The 15340-nt window shown below is 48.4% G+C and overlaps 1 protein-coding gene across 1 annotated transcript; it reads right to left on the bottom strand.

Moving 5' to 3' along the window:
* Positions 1–13471: 13471 nt before the first annotated feature.
* Positions 13472–14319, bottom strand: LOC119658498. Its single transcript, XM_038065960.1, has 4 exons — positions 14210–14319; positions 13986–14144; positions 13753–13923; positions 13472–13657 (listed from the first exon to the last, which is right to left on the bottom strand). The coding sequence occupies exons 1-4, from the start codon at positions 14285–14287 to the stop codon at positions 13481–13483; spliced, it is 585 nt and encodes a 194-aa protein (XP_037921888.1). The 5' UTR covers positions 14288–14319; the 3' UTR covers positions 13472–13480.
* Positions 14320–15340: the final 1021 nt, after the last annotated feature.

A 15340-nucleotide genomic window follows, 5' to 3' on the forward strand; every position in this document is an offset into this window, starting at 1 on the left:
ACCGGCACCCGCTCCCTCTGCTGTGAGGGATCCGTCAGTGTAGCAAGTAATCAGTTGCTGGTTTAAGCCGTATGTCGCAGCCACGCTCTCCCAGTTTGCCTTGTTACTCCAACGTGTTTCAAACTTCTTATCGAAGTGAAACCTCGTTGTCATGTTGTCCCTCGGTATCAGTAATTCGGGATACCGCCTAGAAAGGATATCAATCTTCCTTCGATTTAGGCAGCTCCCCTCCTCACTCATACTACCGGCCATCCTGAATATTGATCTCCTTGCCTGCATCTGTATGTACAGATGGAGAGGGGTTAATCCCAGAAGGACCTCCAGGGATGCCGTTGGGCATGTCCTCATTGCCCCACTGATACACACGCAAGCCAGCCTTTGGAGCTTATGTAATTCCCTGGCTTGTGTGCTGAGTTGGGTTCTTTCTGCCCAGATTACCGCTCCATAGGTAATCATTGGCCTTACTATTGCAGTATATATCCAAAGTAGTATCTTCGGGCTGCAACCTCATTTTTTTCCTGCTATGGATCTGCAAGTCATCAGAGCCCTCGTGGCTTTCCGACAAGTGTTTCCGACATGTGTCTTCCAGAGTAATTTTTGGTCTAGCGTGATTCCCAAATATTTGACCTCTGTTTCTCGTTTCACCTCCATATCATATAATGTTATGGCTTTCAGGTGATCCAGCTTACGCCTCCTATTGAATGGTACTATGATGGTTTTGGTTGGGTTGATCCGCAGTCCCACCTTCCTGCACCAGGCACTAGTAACCCTTAATCCAGTTTGGATTCTATCACATAGGATATCTTCATATTTGCCCCTACAGATTAGAACAATGTCGTCCGCGTAGCCCTGGACTTGTATTCCAGTATTAGTTAACACGTCCAGGAGTTCATCCACTACCATACTCCACATCAGCGGCGATAGTACTCCACCCTGTGGACAGCCTTGAGTGATGTTCATGATAATAGAATTTGTACCTGTTTGTACCTCTATTTGTCTGCTTTCTAGCATTTTGCCCATCCAGATTGCCAGGGTGTTTCCCACTCCTTTGCGGCTCAGGGCATCCTGTATCTCTGTGTGCGATGTGTTGTCGAATGCTCCTTCGATATCCAAAAACGCGCACAGTGCAATTTCTTTTGTTTCTATGGCGTCCCGTAGTACCTCTGTCAGCTGATACAGAGCAGTTTCAGTTGACCTTCCTGCCCGGTAAGCGTGTTGACAGTGATGTAAGGGATTACGCTTTAGAACGTTAGTTCTAATATAGTTGTCTATGACCTTCTCCACCGTTTTGAGTACGAACGATGTTAGGCAGATGGGTCTGAAAGATTTAGGGTGAAAAGGATCCTTTTTACCCGCCTTCGGAATAAAGACCACTTTTGCCCGTCTCCATGCCCTTGGTATGTAACCCAGTGCTATGCTCCCCCTTACCACCCTCAGAAGAGACTCTAAGATAATTCCTAGGCCTCTCTGGATAAGTGCTGGGAAAATGCCATCTGCTCCGGGAGATTTCATTGGTTGAAAGGTTCCCACTGCCCATCTTATCCTAGCTTCTGAGCATACCTCTTTTGCTAGTTTCCAGTTCTCTTTCCTTCCCCTTTTATTCGTTGTTGGGGTGTCAGGCAGATTATTGTCACCTGCCGCTGAGGGGTAGGACCCCGGGAAATGAGTTCTGAGAAGCAGGTGTACTCTGTCCTCCTCATTCTCGGTGAATGTCCCATCTTCCTTTTTCAAGCAGACAGAGGATATTCCCCCGTCTTTGGCTACAGCCTTGTACAGCCTGGTTCCTTCTGTGATCTGTTCAATCCCTTCACAGAATTCCCTAAAGCTGTTCCGTTTCGCTTCCCTGATGGCGTTGCTATACGCAGTCAGTGCATTTTTATACCTCCGCCAGTCCCCGGTTCGTTTTGCCCGGTTAAAGAGTTTTCGTACCTCCGTTCTCATTCTGGCTAAGTTCCTGTTCCACCATGGTACATCCCTTGATGACTTAACTGTTTTGGCCGGACAGCTGGCCTCATATGCCTCAATGACGATTGTGTTGAGGTCTTCCACCACCGTTTCTAATTCTAATTCGCTCCTGATGTCACCGCCCCCTTGAAGGTGGGCAATGTTGTTGCTCAGGTGCATTGTGTAGGATTCCCAATCCGTTCTCTTGGGATTCCTTATTATTCTTTTTGTTTCGGAGTTACCCTCAATGTCGAATCTGATTATCCTGTGATCAGACATTGAGTGTTCATCCGACACCCTCCAATTCCTGACCATCCCATTCATTAGGGTATTTCCTAGAGTTATATCTAGTACCTCTTGTCTGGTGCTGGTCACAAATGTTGGAGTGTTCCCTACGTTGTATATTTCTAACTTATTACTAAGAATAAATTCGAGAAGGTACTCACCTCTACGATTAGTGTCACTGCTTCCCCACACTTCGTGGTGGGCGTTGGCATCGCAGCCGAGAAGAAGTGGTAACGCCCTCTCCTCGCAATACTCCGTCAGCTTTGCGACTTGTTCCGGTGGAGCCCGGCTCTCGCCTCCTGGGAAGCATCCCGATGCTATAACTACCTCTCGAGTGCTCCTCCCGGCTTCCAATGAGACTTGGATAGCCACAAGGTGCCCGGTTGAGAACTCTGAAAGACATATGTATTTTAAATTACGTTTGAGAATTATGCAAACTCTTGGTTTTTCACAAGAGGAGTCCCAAATTACCTGCATGTCTCCTCCTTGCAGACCGCGAATCTGCCCCCGGTACACCCAGGGCTCCTGAGCCAGCACTATTTCAATGTTCTCCTTGGAATTTGCCTTTGCAATCACTGCAGATGCAGCTCTCGCCTGGTGGAGGTTTATCTGGGCTATCCTAGTGCTGGCCATTGGCTCCGTTATTGTTTGGAGCTCTTCTCCACTGTCGGAGTGTCACCCTCCTCCTCCGACATGGCGCTTTCCTGCGCGTCGCTGTCCACCCCGAGCCCTAGCAGTCCTAGGTCTAGGTCGTCCAGCTTCTGCTCTCCACTGGGCAGCAGGTCTATTTCCCTGGTTGATCCCGTTCTTTCCGCCTCTATGGCTTCCGTGACTTCTTCAGGGACCTCGGTAAGTTTTCCATCCGATGCCTCCTCCGAGGTCTCTTTCCTTGGCTTTTCCTTGTGCACATGCACGGGTATGTTGCCAAATCGGTAGTTGATATGACAACTCCGACGTTTAATTGCCTCTCGGGATCGGTCATCTACCCTGATCGTGAGGATTTTACCCTTTCCCTCCACCTTGCTTCTGAAGACTCTCCATAGTCGAGTATGGAGATCTTCGTTCTGAGCAATTAGGAGTCTCATAAGGTCTTCTGTTACTATTGCCGCGGCCTTTGGGAGAAAAACTGTCACCATGTGGGCTCCTGGTATATCATCTCCAGCACATGTTGACAGTTCCACCCCTTCCCAGCCTGGCAATCTAGGAATTATGGTTCTAACCCATTCTACTGTACCTTCCGTCGCGCAGTCCACCAGTATAAGGCCTGGTCGAAAGCGTATCCCGGTGAACACTAGTTTCGACGTCCAACCCTTAATCATCTGCTTGACGACAAGTTCTTCGATGATTTCCTGTTCCTCCCGAGTGAGTATTTGCTCGGGAAACCTTTTTGGCAGTATGGCCAGTCGAATGCCCTTGACCGCACTAGCATAGCTAATGCCGGGCTTCCTGGGTCCTGCCTTCACCCCTGACCTGCCCGGGTTTTCTCCTCCCGTGGGTTCAGGTCTGGATTTTTTGGGAGCATTCCCTTCATGCGGGCTGATCTCTGCTGCTCTCCGCTTTCTCGGCTCCGGTAGAGATGGCTTAGGTCTGTCCTGAGCCTTCTTAAGGACCTCTTCTGGTTTCAGGCCTTCCTTCAGATAGCGCAGGTACCATTTAACCCCGGCGCCACTGAAACCTGTCTCCTTCCTGACGTCTGTTATATTTATCTCAGACGTGCTTATGCTGGTCCCTGCTCTTTGAACAGTGGTGTTCGTTGGCTGTAGTCCACGCAGTATACCAATGCTCACCTTGGATCCACTGCTTGACGTCCCAACTTCTCCCTTTTTGGGTGTAGTCACCTGGCTTTCAGTAATTCGGAGACGTGCCTCCGCCTGATTAACCAGTTTTGGTGCGGTACGGGGCCCCGCTTTTTTGGTTTTTGTTTTTTTTCCTAGTGTTGTACTCATTTGATTCCCACGAGTATGGGGGTTAGGAGGTCCGCCGTGCCATAGTCCTCCGTAGCACGGTAAGATCTAACTTACTCACTGAGGTGACCAGGTATCAGTGAAGCTCCGTTCGAATACAGTCAGTTACCCCCGACTGCAAACTATCCAATGGGCACGGTTCTAATGACACCCTGGATTGGGGGAGGTGTTTTTCGACTCCCCAGTCTAGATCCGTAACGTTTTGTTGATATTGTATGGGCTCTATTAGAGAGACTTCCGCAGCTCCGTCCGCGACATATAGCCAGCTGTTGCTCGCCTTTAATTCTTTTCAAGTTGTCCTGTTGTTCGAATACAACGGGCATGTCGGTTTGTATAGGGGCTCGAAGATGGCGTCAATCGCGCAGTACCGCACCTCACCTATATATGTCCTTAGTTATCTTGGGTGAACACAAAAAGCTTTCGCTGAGGCGGTTACAAGTTTCGAGTTCGTCCTCTTTGAGTTCAAAATAGTTTCCGTGGTCGTAGTCAACGGCGATCGTGGGAACGTTGATCTGAGGACTCAAACACCGCCCTACCTCATCAGCTCGGAGAGTTGCGGTAACGTGAAGCAACCGGTAGTCATGGGGTTCAATTATGCAGAGAAAGCCGAAGATCTTCAGAGAGGGCAGCTATGGAGCAGCATGCATTATAGCGGGATTGGTAGTATTTTAAACGAGGGTCCAATTTTGTTACGGACGTTGGCTTTGGTTAGCGTCTTTTTCGTTACCAAACCCAGGAGGTCTCCGTGGCCATAGAGTGTGGATAGAATTCTAGAATATTTAGTGTCTAGCTCTTCATAATAATGCACAGCCGTTAAATATGCAGACACCACTGAATGCCTAGACTTGCCGAGTCATCACGTCTAAACCAACCACTCATTTCGTTGGCTGTTCCGATGACAGAGTTTATTGTTCCGTCAAATCCTTCTAATCGATCAGAGACCGCTTCATGATATGCCTCAACCCGAGCGTTCAAAAGGACATTTTGCCGCATCGAAGTCTGAAGTCCCACAAGCTGGTCGTGCTGGAGTCGCTTACGCCGGAAAGGGTGGTTAGAACCTTCCCCAATAACCCCCTTTTTTGTCTCCTTGCTTCCGGGATGTTGAGTATCTCCTTGATCTTTCGGACGATGTCTTCATATTTGAATTGAAGATACCTTAACAGGGCGTCGAATTATGTGGTCGATGTAATTTTTGAGACATCACAGCACATCCATCTGGTTTGTCCTAACACCTCTGACATATTTTGGCGATCCTGGATCTAAAATTGATAGACCAGTAGCTTCCTCCAAACTACAATTTTTACTTATCAGTGTAGATATATATTTCGGGAGCAACTTACCCCCTTCATCAGTACAAAGCTACAGTAGCTTTGCGGAAATCAATGAGAGAGGTGAGTCATTCTTTGATGTTATTATTACTTCAAACCTATCGGTGTGTAATAGGGGCAGAACACTAATCTTCCATTTTCCCAGCTCGGAGAACTGTGACGGTTGGGTTGATATCACCCTAATAACCGACAATGGGATTCTTAGGGTGGAGGGCTGGATAGTGTCTGACCAGAGATCCTTCTCAGATAACAGTTGGATACTTTTCAATCTTGATCCCGCCGCAGAGGTCTCTAAACCCTTCAGAGACTCCAGGAGGATCAACTGAAGAAAGTTTGGTCAAGTAATTAGGAACAAACTTTTCGGAAAATTGGTAAGATTGACACGACAGACGAACTGGAGTCAAAGGTCTGGGTTCTGGAAAAGGCATTCGATACCGTCTTTAAAGTCTTGTGTCCTACTAAGAATAAAACGCAAAAACGCGCTGTGGAATAAAGATTTCAGCAGCCTCAGGAAGGAATCTTTAACATCTGCTACAGGAATAAGGAATAAGGTCTTGGTTGGACTATTGTCAGAACATCGAAAGCACTAGTGAGTCCACGAAGCTCAGTAAGATTCTGTCCAAGAAACATAAGAGCCCATCCTTTCTTAAAAAGTCAGAAGGTTCCTGGACGGAATCTTCAGGTGAAAACTTGGAGCTTCTGGTTCAGGCGCCCTTTCCCGCCAGCGAGGAGAAGTGTGAGTCAGAGCCTTGTTTCTAGCATTTGCGGCCACCCCAGCCGTGCGAGGTTATCAAATCGGTAATTACCGAGGATAAGATCGGCTGGGCTATAAACAGCTTCTCCGCATATAAATCGTCGGGCCCAGATGGCCCGTAATGCCATTCATGCTGCTGAAGCAGCAGGAAAGGGTTGTGTCGTGGTTTGTTGAGATTTACTGCAGCTGCATCTCTTTAGGATACATACCACAGTCCTGGAGACACGCACGAGTGGTTTTAATACCGAAAGCAGGCAGGCGCGGTCGTGAGTCTGACCAATCAGTCTCACCTCTTTCGTGCTGAAGACTCTAGAGCGTGTCCTGGACATCCACTTAAGGACGATTATGGGGAGAACGCCTTTGTCTAAGTTCCAGAATGCCTACCTCAAAGGAAAATTCACAGGAACCGCCCTCCACGCGATAATTGGTATGGTTGAGCGGTCGCTGCAGTGCCAGCGGTATACCCTAGTTGCCTTCTTGGATATAGAGGGAGCTTTCAACAATGTTAGTACCAACGCCATCAAGGAAGCCCTGACCAGTATTGGATTGGAGGGGTATCATACGCAATGGATTATATCCAGGTTAAGTGCCAGGATAATCCAGTCAGATCTGGGAGGCAACGACTTGCCCAGAGCTGTGAACAGAGGCACGCCCCAGGGTGGCGCCATCTCTCCGGTGCTCTGGTTAATAGTAATGGACGAAATTTTACGAACATTGGACAGCAGCGGGGTGAAGGTCGACTTGGTAATATTAGTGTCACGGATTTTTCCGTCCATTATGAGCGACATCATGGAAGGAGTGTTGCGAAAGGTGTGCAAAATGGTGACTTGGCATAAACTCAACCAAAACGGAGCTGATGCTATTCACCACCAAAACAAGGATACCTGAATTCCACCTATAGGGGCCGAATGAACAAAGATTGGCTCTTTCTTCTAATGTAAAGTATCTGAGTGTAATCCTGGATCCAAAGCTAAATTGGAGATTGAACATAGAACGAGGGTTAAGAAGGCCTGTGTAGCCGTCTATGCCTGCAAGAGAACCTTTGCAAAGAAATGGGGTCTCCGGCCAAAGATGCTTCTTTGGATGTACACCGCTGTAGTGCGTCCGATCCAAACGTACGGCTCTATTGTATGGTACTAGGCTTTGAGCAAAAAATGCAATAGGATGAAGCTTAATAGGATTCAAAGAACCGCGTGTGCAGGTGCTACTGGGGCTCTGCAGTCCTGCCCGGCAGATGCTCTTCTGCTGTAGTTGTCCATATGGTCACAATTTTGCTCTTGTTGTCCATATGGTCACAATTCACACGAGCGTAAACTGATTGGCATCAAAACGTGCCGACAACTTACTTATCGTGTCAGTAGTTTAGGCAGTTGACACTTAACAACGTTTATAAAAGAACTACCATGTTATTTATTAATTGAGATAATTACAATTACACAGTGAGTGATTCCGCTAACCGGACTAGTTGTCGTCGAGCGTACAGAAGAGACCGGTTCTTCTCCATGCGGTCTTTCTGCCCCCAACCAACGGCACATTCTCACCGCTAGCTCTCCACTCCCGTGGCGAGTTCTAAAAAACGTGGAGAACTCCGGTGTGCCATCTACCCGCTCGTATTTGCAACATTGCCGCGAATCCTACCGCGCAACATCACTCCGCCCCCAGATTAAACCTAGGGGTTTCAGCGACCGAACCCGGTTACTGCGTTCCCAATCAGTCCGCGAAGCGAACGCGACGTTGCTTCGGGGCGCACACGGGTTTCAGCATGGACAGGGAGACCGCCTTTTTCCGTCCCTCGATCTCGAGCTGGAAGAAATGTTCTCCCCGCTCGAGAACGCGGTACGGGCCTTCATATGGAGGCTGCAGCGGCTTTCGGACGGCATCCGTCCTGACCAGGACGTGCGTGCACGTGTCGAGCTCCTTGGGCGCACAGGCGAAAGCGGACGAGTGTCGGGTGGGTGCAGTGGCTTTGATGCGTCGGAGATTGTCCCTCAGCAGACGCACCAACCCCAAATCTGTGAGACCCGATCTCTTGTCGAAGACCGGATCGCTTGGGAGTCTTGGGTTCTCCCCGTATATCAGCTCCGCGGGGCTGGCAGCAAATTCCTCTCGGCGGGTTGTACGTAGGCCGAGTAGGCCGAGAGGCAAGACTTGAGTCCAGGATGGATCGTCGCGTGCCATAATGGCGGCTTTCAGCGTCCGGTGCCAACGTTTTAGCATCACATTGGATTGCGGGTGGTATGCAGTAGTCCACAGGCGTTTAAAACCCAGGAGTTTGCCTAACTCCGAGAAAAGGGTGGACACAAATTGCATTCCCTGGTCAGTGATGATCACTGCAGTGACGCCAAAGCGAGATATCCACTCTCGACAGAGGGCTTCGGCACAAGATTGCGCCGTAATGTACTTTAGAGGTATTGCCTCAGGCCACCGCGTAAACCTGTCGATGATTGTGAGGCAATACTTGTAACCGTGCGAGTCTCGCAAAGGTCCTACTATGTCGAGGTGTATGGTGTGAAACCGCTTGGTAGCGCGGGGGAATGAGCCCACCTCTTTGCTTACATGCCATGGTGACTTTACACTTCTGGCATGCGATGCACTCTCTGGCCCAAGAATTGACATCCTTGTTTATGGAGGGCCAGAAGTATTTCTCGGTGACTAGCCGATTTGTTGTGATGCCTGGATCCGCTAAGTCGTGAAACGCGTGGAACACTTCCTTGCGAAAGGTGGCCGGAATGTATGGCCGGGGTCCCTTTTCCGAGTCTTAGTAGCAGAGAGAGAGGTTCGAGCCGAAGATGGGCAACTCTAGAAATTTGCATTTGGGGTTGGATTTGAGGCGCTGAAGTGCTGTATCATCCCCCTGCGCCTTGGCAATAGCCGAGAAGTCGAGTGAGGCGGTGATGTTAACCTCGGATACGTGCTGGATGTTTAACGTAAACTGGCTTAAGAAGCTCAGGTGTCGGAGCTGACGAGGGAACGCTTTGTCCGGCTTTTGTTTCAGAACATACGTGAGAGGCTTATGGTCCGTGAACACTGTGAACGGTCTGCCTTCTAGGGAGAATAGAAGTATTTGATGCTCAAGTACGCGACGAGCAGTTCGCGATCGTAGGTACTGTAGTTCCGTTGAGCGGGGTTCAACTGCTTAGAGAAGAAGCTCAACGGCTGCCAGACCTGATTCACCTTTTGGTGAAGAGCAGCACCTACTGCGATGTCAGAGGCATCAACAAAAACGGCTAGAGGTGCATCTTGCAGAGGAAATGCCAAGAGTGTACTGTCGGCCAGTTGCTGACGGGATTTGTCAAACGCGCGGATAGCCTCTTCAGACCACACGACCTCTCGTGTGTCCTTAGTTTTGGGGCCAGACAAGTACGCGTTCAAAACGGACTGGTATTGGGCGGCCTTGGGCAGGAAACGACAGCAGAAGTTTAGCATGCCCAAGAACCTCCTCAACTCCTTCACTGTCTTCGGACGCGGGAAGCTTGTAATTGCTGGCACCTTGTCTGGGTCGGGCTGTATTCCTTCAGAGGAAATGGAGTGGCCGAGGAATCTTACCTGTGTTTGAAGGAACTTGCAATTCTCAACGCTTATGGGCTATATTCCTTCAGGGGAAATGCTAGCTATCCACTCCCGTGGCGAGTTCTAAAAAACGTGGAGAGCTCCGGTGCGCCATCTATCCGCTCGTATTAGCAACATTCGAAATAAATTTTGAATGCCGCGAATCCTGCCGCGCCACGCTCTCAATGTACCCCTCCCCCTTGACGTTGCAGCGTTCGGTACCATCAGACTACGTGAGCGCGGATGCTGGGCAGCGAAGGCCTACGGCCACAGTAACATCCTAGACGAAGTACCTTGGGAAATCTGGGCATTTCCTACGGATTATGCCACACGCTGAACTTTACGAGAAATTTCGCTGTGAACTTTCCAACCAGGGCAAAGTAGAAGATTGGCGGCGTGTTGCTCGGCTATGACTCAGTATTCTTTACCGATGGATCAAAAATGGCCTGTGGATTCGGAGTCTTGAATACACACAGTGTATTGGAGTCGTATGGTCTACCAAGTCTCACCAGTGTATTCCAAGCGGAAATACTGGCGATATTGGAAGTCTGTCGATGGCTGGAGCGAGATTCGGGTCCTAAGCGTAACATAGCCGTTCTGACCGAAAGTCAAGCGGCCATCAAGGTCTTGTACTCAGCGACGATATCTTCCAAGTTGGCGGGGCAGTGCAGAGACGCGCTGAACAGTCTGGGAGGCACGCTCAAGATCACCCTCCTCTGGGTTCCCGGACATAGGAACATAGAGTGGAATGAGCGGATTGACTGATTTGTCAGGCGAGGCTCTGCTATTGGCCTTGACCTTGGCAGCCCTTCGGTGAATACAGTCGGTGCTTCGCTGGCGGTTGTCAGGGGCGAAGTCTACTCACACTACCTAGCAGCCGCGGGCCTTAGGCGAGCTGTGCCAAGTTAAGGAGAATTTGGTTCACTTATAACATAGCCCGATCACGAGAGCTCCTGTGCCAGACGCGTGCAAATGCATTCAAGATTACGGCGGTCTACACCAGGCACTGGCCAACAGGGAACCATGCCGCTAAGCTCGGCAAACCCTACAATTCGCGTTGCCGAATCTGCGGAGAAGGAAGGGAAACTCTCATGCACTTTCTTTGCGATTGCCCAGCTCTAGCTAGAGTCGGGCTACGGACACTGGGTAAACTATTTTTTGGGGACCTCAGAGAGATTTCTAGCTGCAGGGTGGGAGAGTTGCTTTCCTTCGTCAATGCTACGGGCTGGCTCTATAGATCCGGATCGGCTAGACTCTGCCCCCCCCCCAGCTCTCATAAAAGCAGTCACGGTTTTAGGAGGTTGTGTCATCAAAATGGCGTACCACAGAGCTAATTGAGCTCCTCGGAGCGGCCACTAATACCTACATACTAAATATGAATTTCACATTAAAGTAAGTAGTTTGACATGTTAAATATACATATATAATGGGGGCTAGTTCTGCACTTAAATATACTTACATGAGTAACAAACAAACCGTTTCGTAGCTAACGGTTTCCCGATTGGTTTTTCGTTGTAGCACTACAGTGGTAACTACAGCTCTTTTAGGGCGCAGTGCAACTTCCCTTAACAGAATAATGGTAATATTGTATTCAAATTGAAATTTTTAAAATGGAAATGCATTTTAGGGTTTAGGGGAAAGGTACCAATTATTGGCTTCATAAAATAAATAAAATGAATCATTTTAAATATTAAATGTTGGATGTAAATGAATGTTGGGAAGGGAATTAGGAAATCGAAAGGAGTATATTGAGCGATACCATGACCGTCCGGTTGTTGATAAAATCTGGTTCAATAGGTTATGGTGAGCGGGTTACTTAATCCGTATGGATGACGATGATCCAGGCCGGAAAGTCTATAAGGGCAACATCTAGCGTAGAAAAAGAAGACGAGGCAGACCCTGCCTAAGATGGAGCAATGGCGTAGGCCAGGACGCCAGACAGATTTTAGGGATATCGAATAGGTGGACCTCGGCGCAAAACCGGGATGTCTGGAGTTCCTTATTAAGGCAGGCCTAGACCGGATACCGGTTGTTGCGCCGTTGATGATGATGATACTGGGAGTGGAAGAAAACACGACAAAACGAAGCAGGGTTCCATATTACTAAACACATTCTCTCGTCAGATTGTCCTTGGACGAGTCGAATGGAATGTTGCATATGTCACAAAGCCGCAGACACTACAGACCTCATCATCATTTATTGGCTATGGGTATGCCAAATACTTGTCATAAATTCTATAATTGCTCTATGAAACACTAGAGGGTCAAAGGTGGATGGAGGTCACGTCGGGGGTAGCACAGGGATCCATCCTAGGGCCGGACCTCTGGAACTCTTAAACTCGACATGCCAGAAGAGTCGCACCTGGTCGGCTACGCAGATGATGTCGCAGCGCTTGTTGCTGGACGCATTGTCGAATAGGCGCAAAGCAGACTCGGCATATTGATGCGACGGGTAAGCGGATGGATGACTACTCATGGTTTCAACCTTGCACTGGAAAAAACCGAAGTAGTCATCCTGACTAAAAATAGAATTCCGACCCCGCGTCCCATATCGTTCGGCGAGTCGATCTTCGAGTCAATATCAGCGGTAAAGTACCTCAGGTTAACTCTTGACTCAAAGATGAGGTTTTCTGAGCAAATCCAAGCAGCAGCGAACAACTGCGGCTGGAGTTTCGGCGTTAAGTAGGCTAATGGCAAACATTGGGGGTCCTACGTCTAGTAGGCGACGTCTCCTGATGAGCTCAACGCAGTCTGTCCTGCTCTACGGCGCAGAGGTATGGGCTGGTGCTCTTAACAAGGAGGTATGTCGTAAACGCCTCACGCAAGTCCAGAGACGGGGAGCTTTGCGGGTGGCGTCTGCGTACCGCACTGTCTCTGAACCGGCCGTGATGGTAATCGCGGGAGTTATCCCCGTTGCCCTTCTTGCTAGGGAGCGTTAGGCCATATACAAGCGCAAGGGAGATAAGCCAAGGGAGGTGGTTGCTCGCGAAGAACGGCAACACACTCTAGACGAGTGGCAGCTCTCTTGGCAAAATGAAACTAGAGGCAGATGGACTGCGCGGCTCATCGGCAACTTAGGTGCGTGACTGAATCGGAAGCATGGTGAGACTGACTATTTTCTTACCCAATTTTTAAGTGGGCATGGAGGTTTTCAGTCTTACCTGCACAAGATTGGAAAGGCGCGTTCTCCGGATTGTGTGTTTTGCAATGGAGTTCAGGACGACGCCCACCACACTTTTTTTTCTTGTGGAAGGTGGGATGGGGTTCGTCAGCAGCTCTATTTAAACACAGGGGATCTCTCTCCAGACAACATTGTCGAAGAGATGCTGAGGACTGCTGACAGCTGGAATCGTGTTGCCCATTACGTTCGGGCCCTTCTCGTTGCTAAGAAGATAGAACTCGACTGGTGGAGGAGCCGGATGGCAGGGGGTTCCTTGAACTGACAGTTCCCTTTCTCCTCTCCCCTCCCGTTGGTGAAAGGAATTCCCTTGATTTGAAGGCTCCGCAAGGCGGGAGTACCCTATCCCCCCCCCCAAAAAAAAAAATTCAAATTTATTATTCAAAAAATATATCTGAGATACAAAGATACATAATCAAAATTGAACGATCAATTTCCCCAAACCGAAACCAACCACCTTTTACTGGGTTTGATTTTTCCTAGAAATTTAAGATTGCGGCACCTTTAGGCTTTATTTCAAGAAACAATATCAATTTAATTATGGAAACTCGCTTCGGTCCATTTCGGATGTGTATCTCAAATTTTCCTTGTCCTTCCGGTAATGCAGGAGGAAAATAGTCACTTTTGACGACAACATTATGTAAATATACGTAACCCTGTTAACGAAATTGAATTTTAAGGATTCAGTTAGCTTCAGGAGAATTGTAGGATATTCGAAATTAAGCTATTCGGTATTGCTGACTTTACTTACCGTGAAGGGACATTTGTGATCCAGGTTGCCGCATGTCTTTAAGAAAGGCCATATCATCCTAATAATAAAGCTTTGTGAAGTTCCATTTAGAAACCCACAAAAATGGTCTTCTATACTTAGTATAAGCCGTCGGTATCCTGTGCTGATCTTCTGATAGAACGACATTTTGAACTAAGGGATATATCCATGGAATGACTGTATATGACCTAACGAAAGACGTCCTAGATACTTACATAAATGTCATTCAGCGATACCTTAGGAAGGACGTTTATAGTTATATTGTGCATTTTGGTGGTTCGATTAAAACTGCGAGTCGCACAGGAAGCATTGGCGATGATGGTCGGATCAGAATCCTCACAAATCAATCTGGTCACAATGAAATCGTACATTTCCTGTTCCATGAGAAATCAGAGAAATATTATCTTATCTTGAATGAATGGGCTATCTTTGCTCTTACTGCAGAAATGCATAGTTGAAGAGTCCAAGCTACGAGATATAAGATAGAGAAATAAGCAACCTTTTCAACTCGAACCATTTTGGTGAACTGAAGCCTTCATTAGAGACTGCGTTGAATAATTCAGATTCACCTGAATTATCATTAATATCGTTTCAGTTGAAGTGTTTTATTACATGCAATAGATTGATGTAAGATATCGAGGTAATGGCAAATTAGCGTAAAGGCAAACCAACCGAGAACCATAAGCACGGCATTTCAGGTATGAAAGGTATAAGATTGTTTGAGTGGAGCCTCAAGAGAGCCTCAAATCCAACCCCAAATATAAATTTCGGGAGTTGCCCATCTTCGGCACAGACCTCTTTCTCTGCTGCGAAGACTCGGAAAAGGGACCTCGGCCATACATTCCGGCCACCTTTCGGAAGGAAGTGTTCCACGCGGTTCACGACTTAGTGCATCTAGGCATCAGGACAACAAATCGGCTAGTCACCGAGAAATACTTCTGGCCTTCCATGAACAAGGATATCAATTCCTGGGCCAGAGAGTGCATCGCATGCCAGAAGTATAAAGTCACCATGCATGTAAGCAAAGAGGTGGGCTCATTCCCTCGCACTCCCAAGCGGTTCCACACCATACACCTCGACATAGTAGGACCTTTGTGAGACTCACACGGTTACAAGTATTGCCTTACAATTATCGACAATTATGCGCGGTGGTCTGAGGCAATACCGCTGAAGGATATTACGGCGCAATTTTGTGCCGAAGCCTTCTGTCGAGAGTGGATCCCTCGCTTTGGCGTCCCTGCAGTGGTCATCACTGACCAGGGAATGCAATTTGTGTCCACCCTTTTCTCGGAGTTAGGCAAACTCGTGGGTTTTAAACGCCAGCGGACTACTGCATGCCACTCGCAATCCAATGGGATGCTAGAACGTTGGTACCGGACACTGAAAGCCGCCATTATGGCACGCGACGATCCGTCCTGGACTGAAGTCTTGCCTCTCGTCCTACTCGGCCTATGAACAACCCGCCGAGAGAAATTTGCTGCCAGCCCCGCGGAGCTGGTATACGGGGAGAACCCAAGGCTCCTAAGTGATCCTTCGACAAGAGATCGGGTTTCACAGAGTCAGGATTGCT

The sequence above is a fragment of the Hermetia illucens genome, chromosome 5 (genome assembly GCF_905115235.1).
Source record: "Hermetia illucens chromosome 5, iHerIll2.2.curated.20191125, whole genome shotgun sequence".
Classification (NCBI taxonomy): Eukaryota; Metazoa; Arthropoda; class Insecta; order Diptera; family Stratiomyidae; genus Hermetia; species Hermetia illucens.

Bases quoted from the DNA above. Each gene is read 5' to 3' on its own strand.
- LOC119658498 (XM_038065960.1), bottom strand. From the start codon at position 14,287: ATGGTTCGAGTTGAAAAGGTTGCTTATTTCTCTATCTTATATCTCGTA. The intron at 14,145-14,209 runs GTAAGAGCAAAG...CTCATGGAACAG, and splicing joins TTCAACTATGCATTTCTGCA to GAAATGTACGATTTCATTGT. The intron at 13,658-13,752 runs GTAAGTAAAGTC...TTTCGTTAACAG, and splicing joins ATCACAAATGTCCCTTCACG to GGTTACGTATATTTACATAA.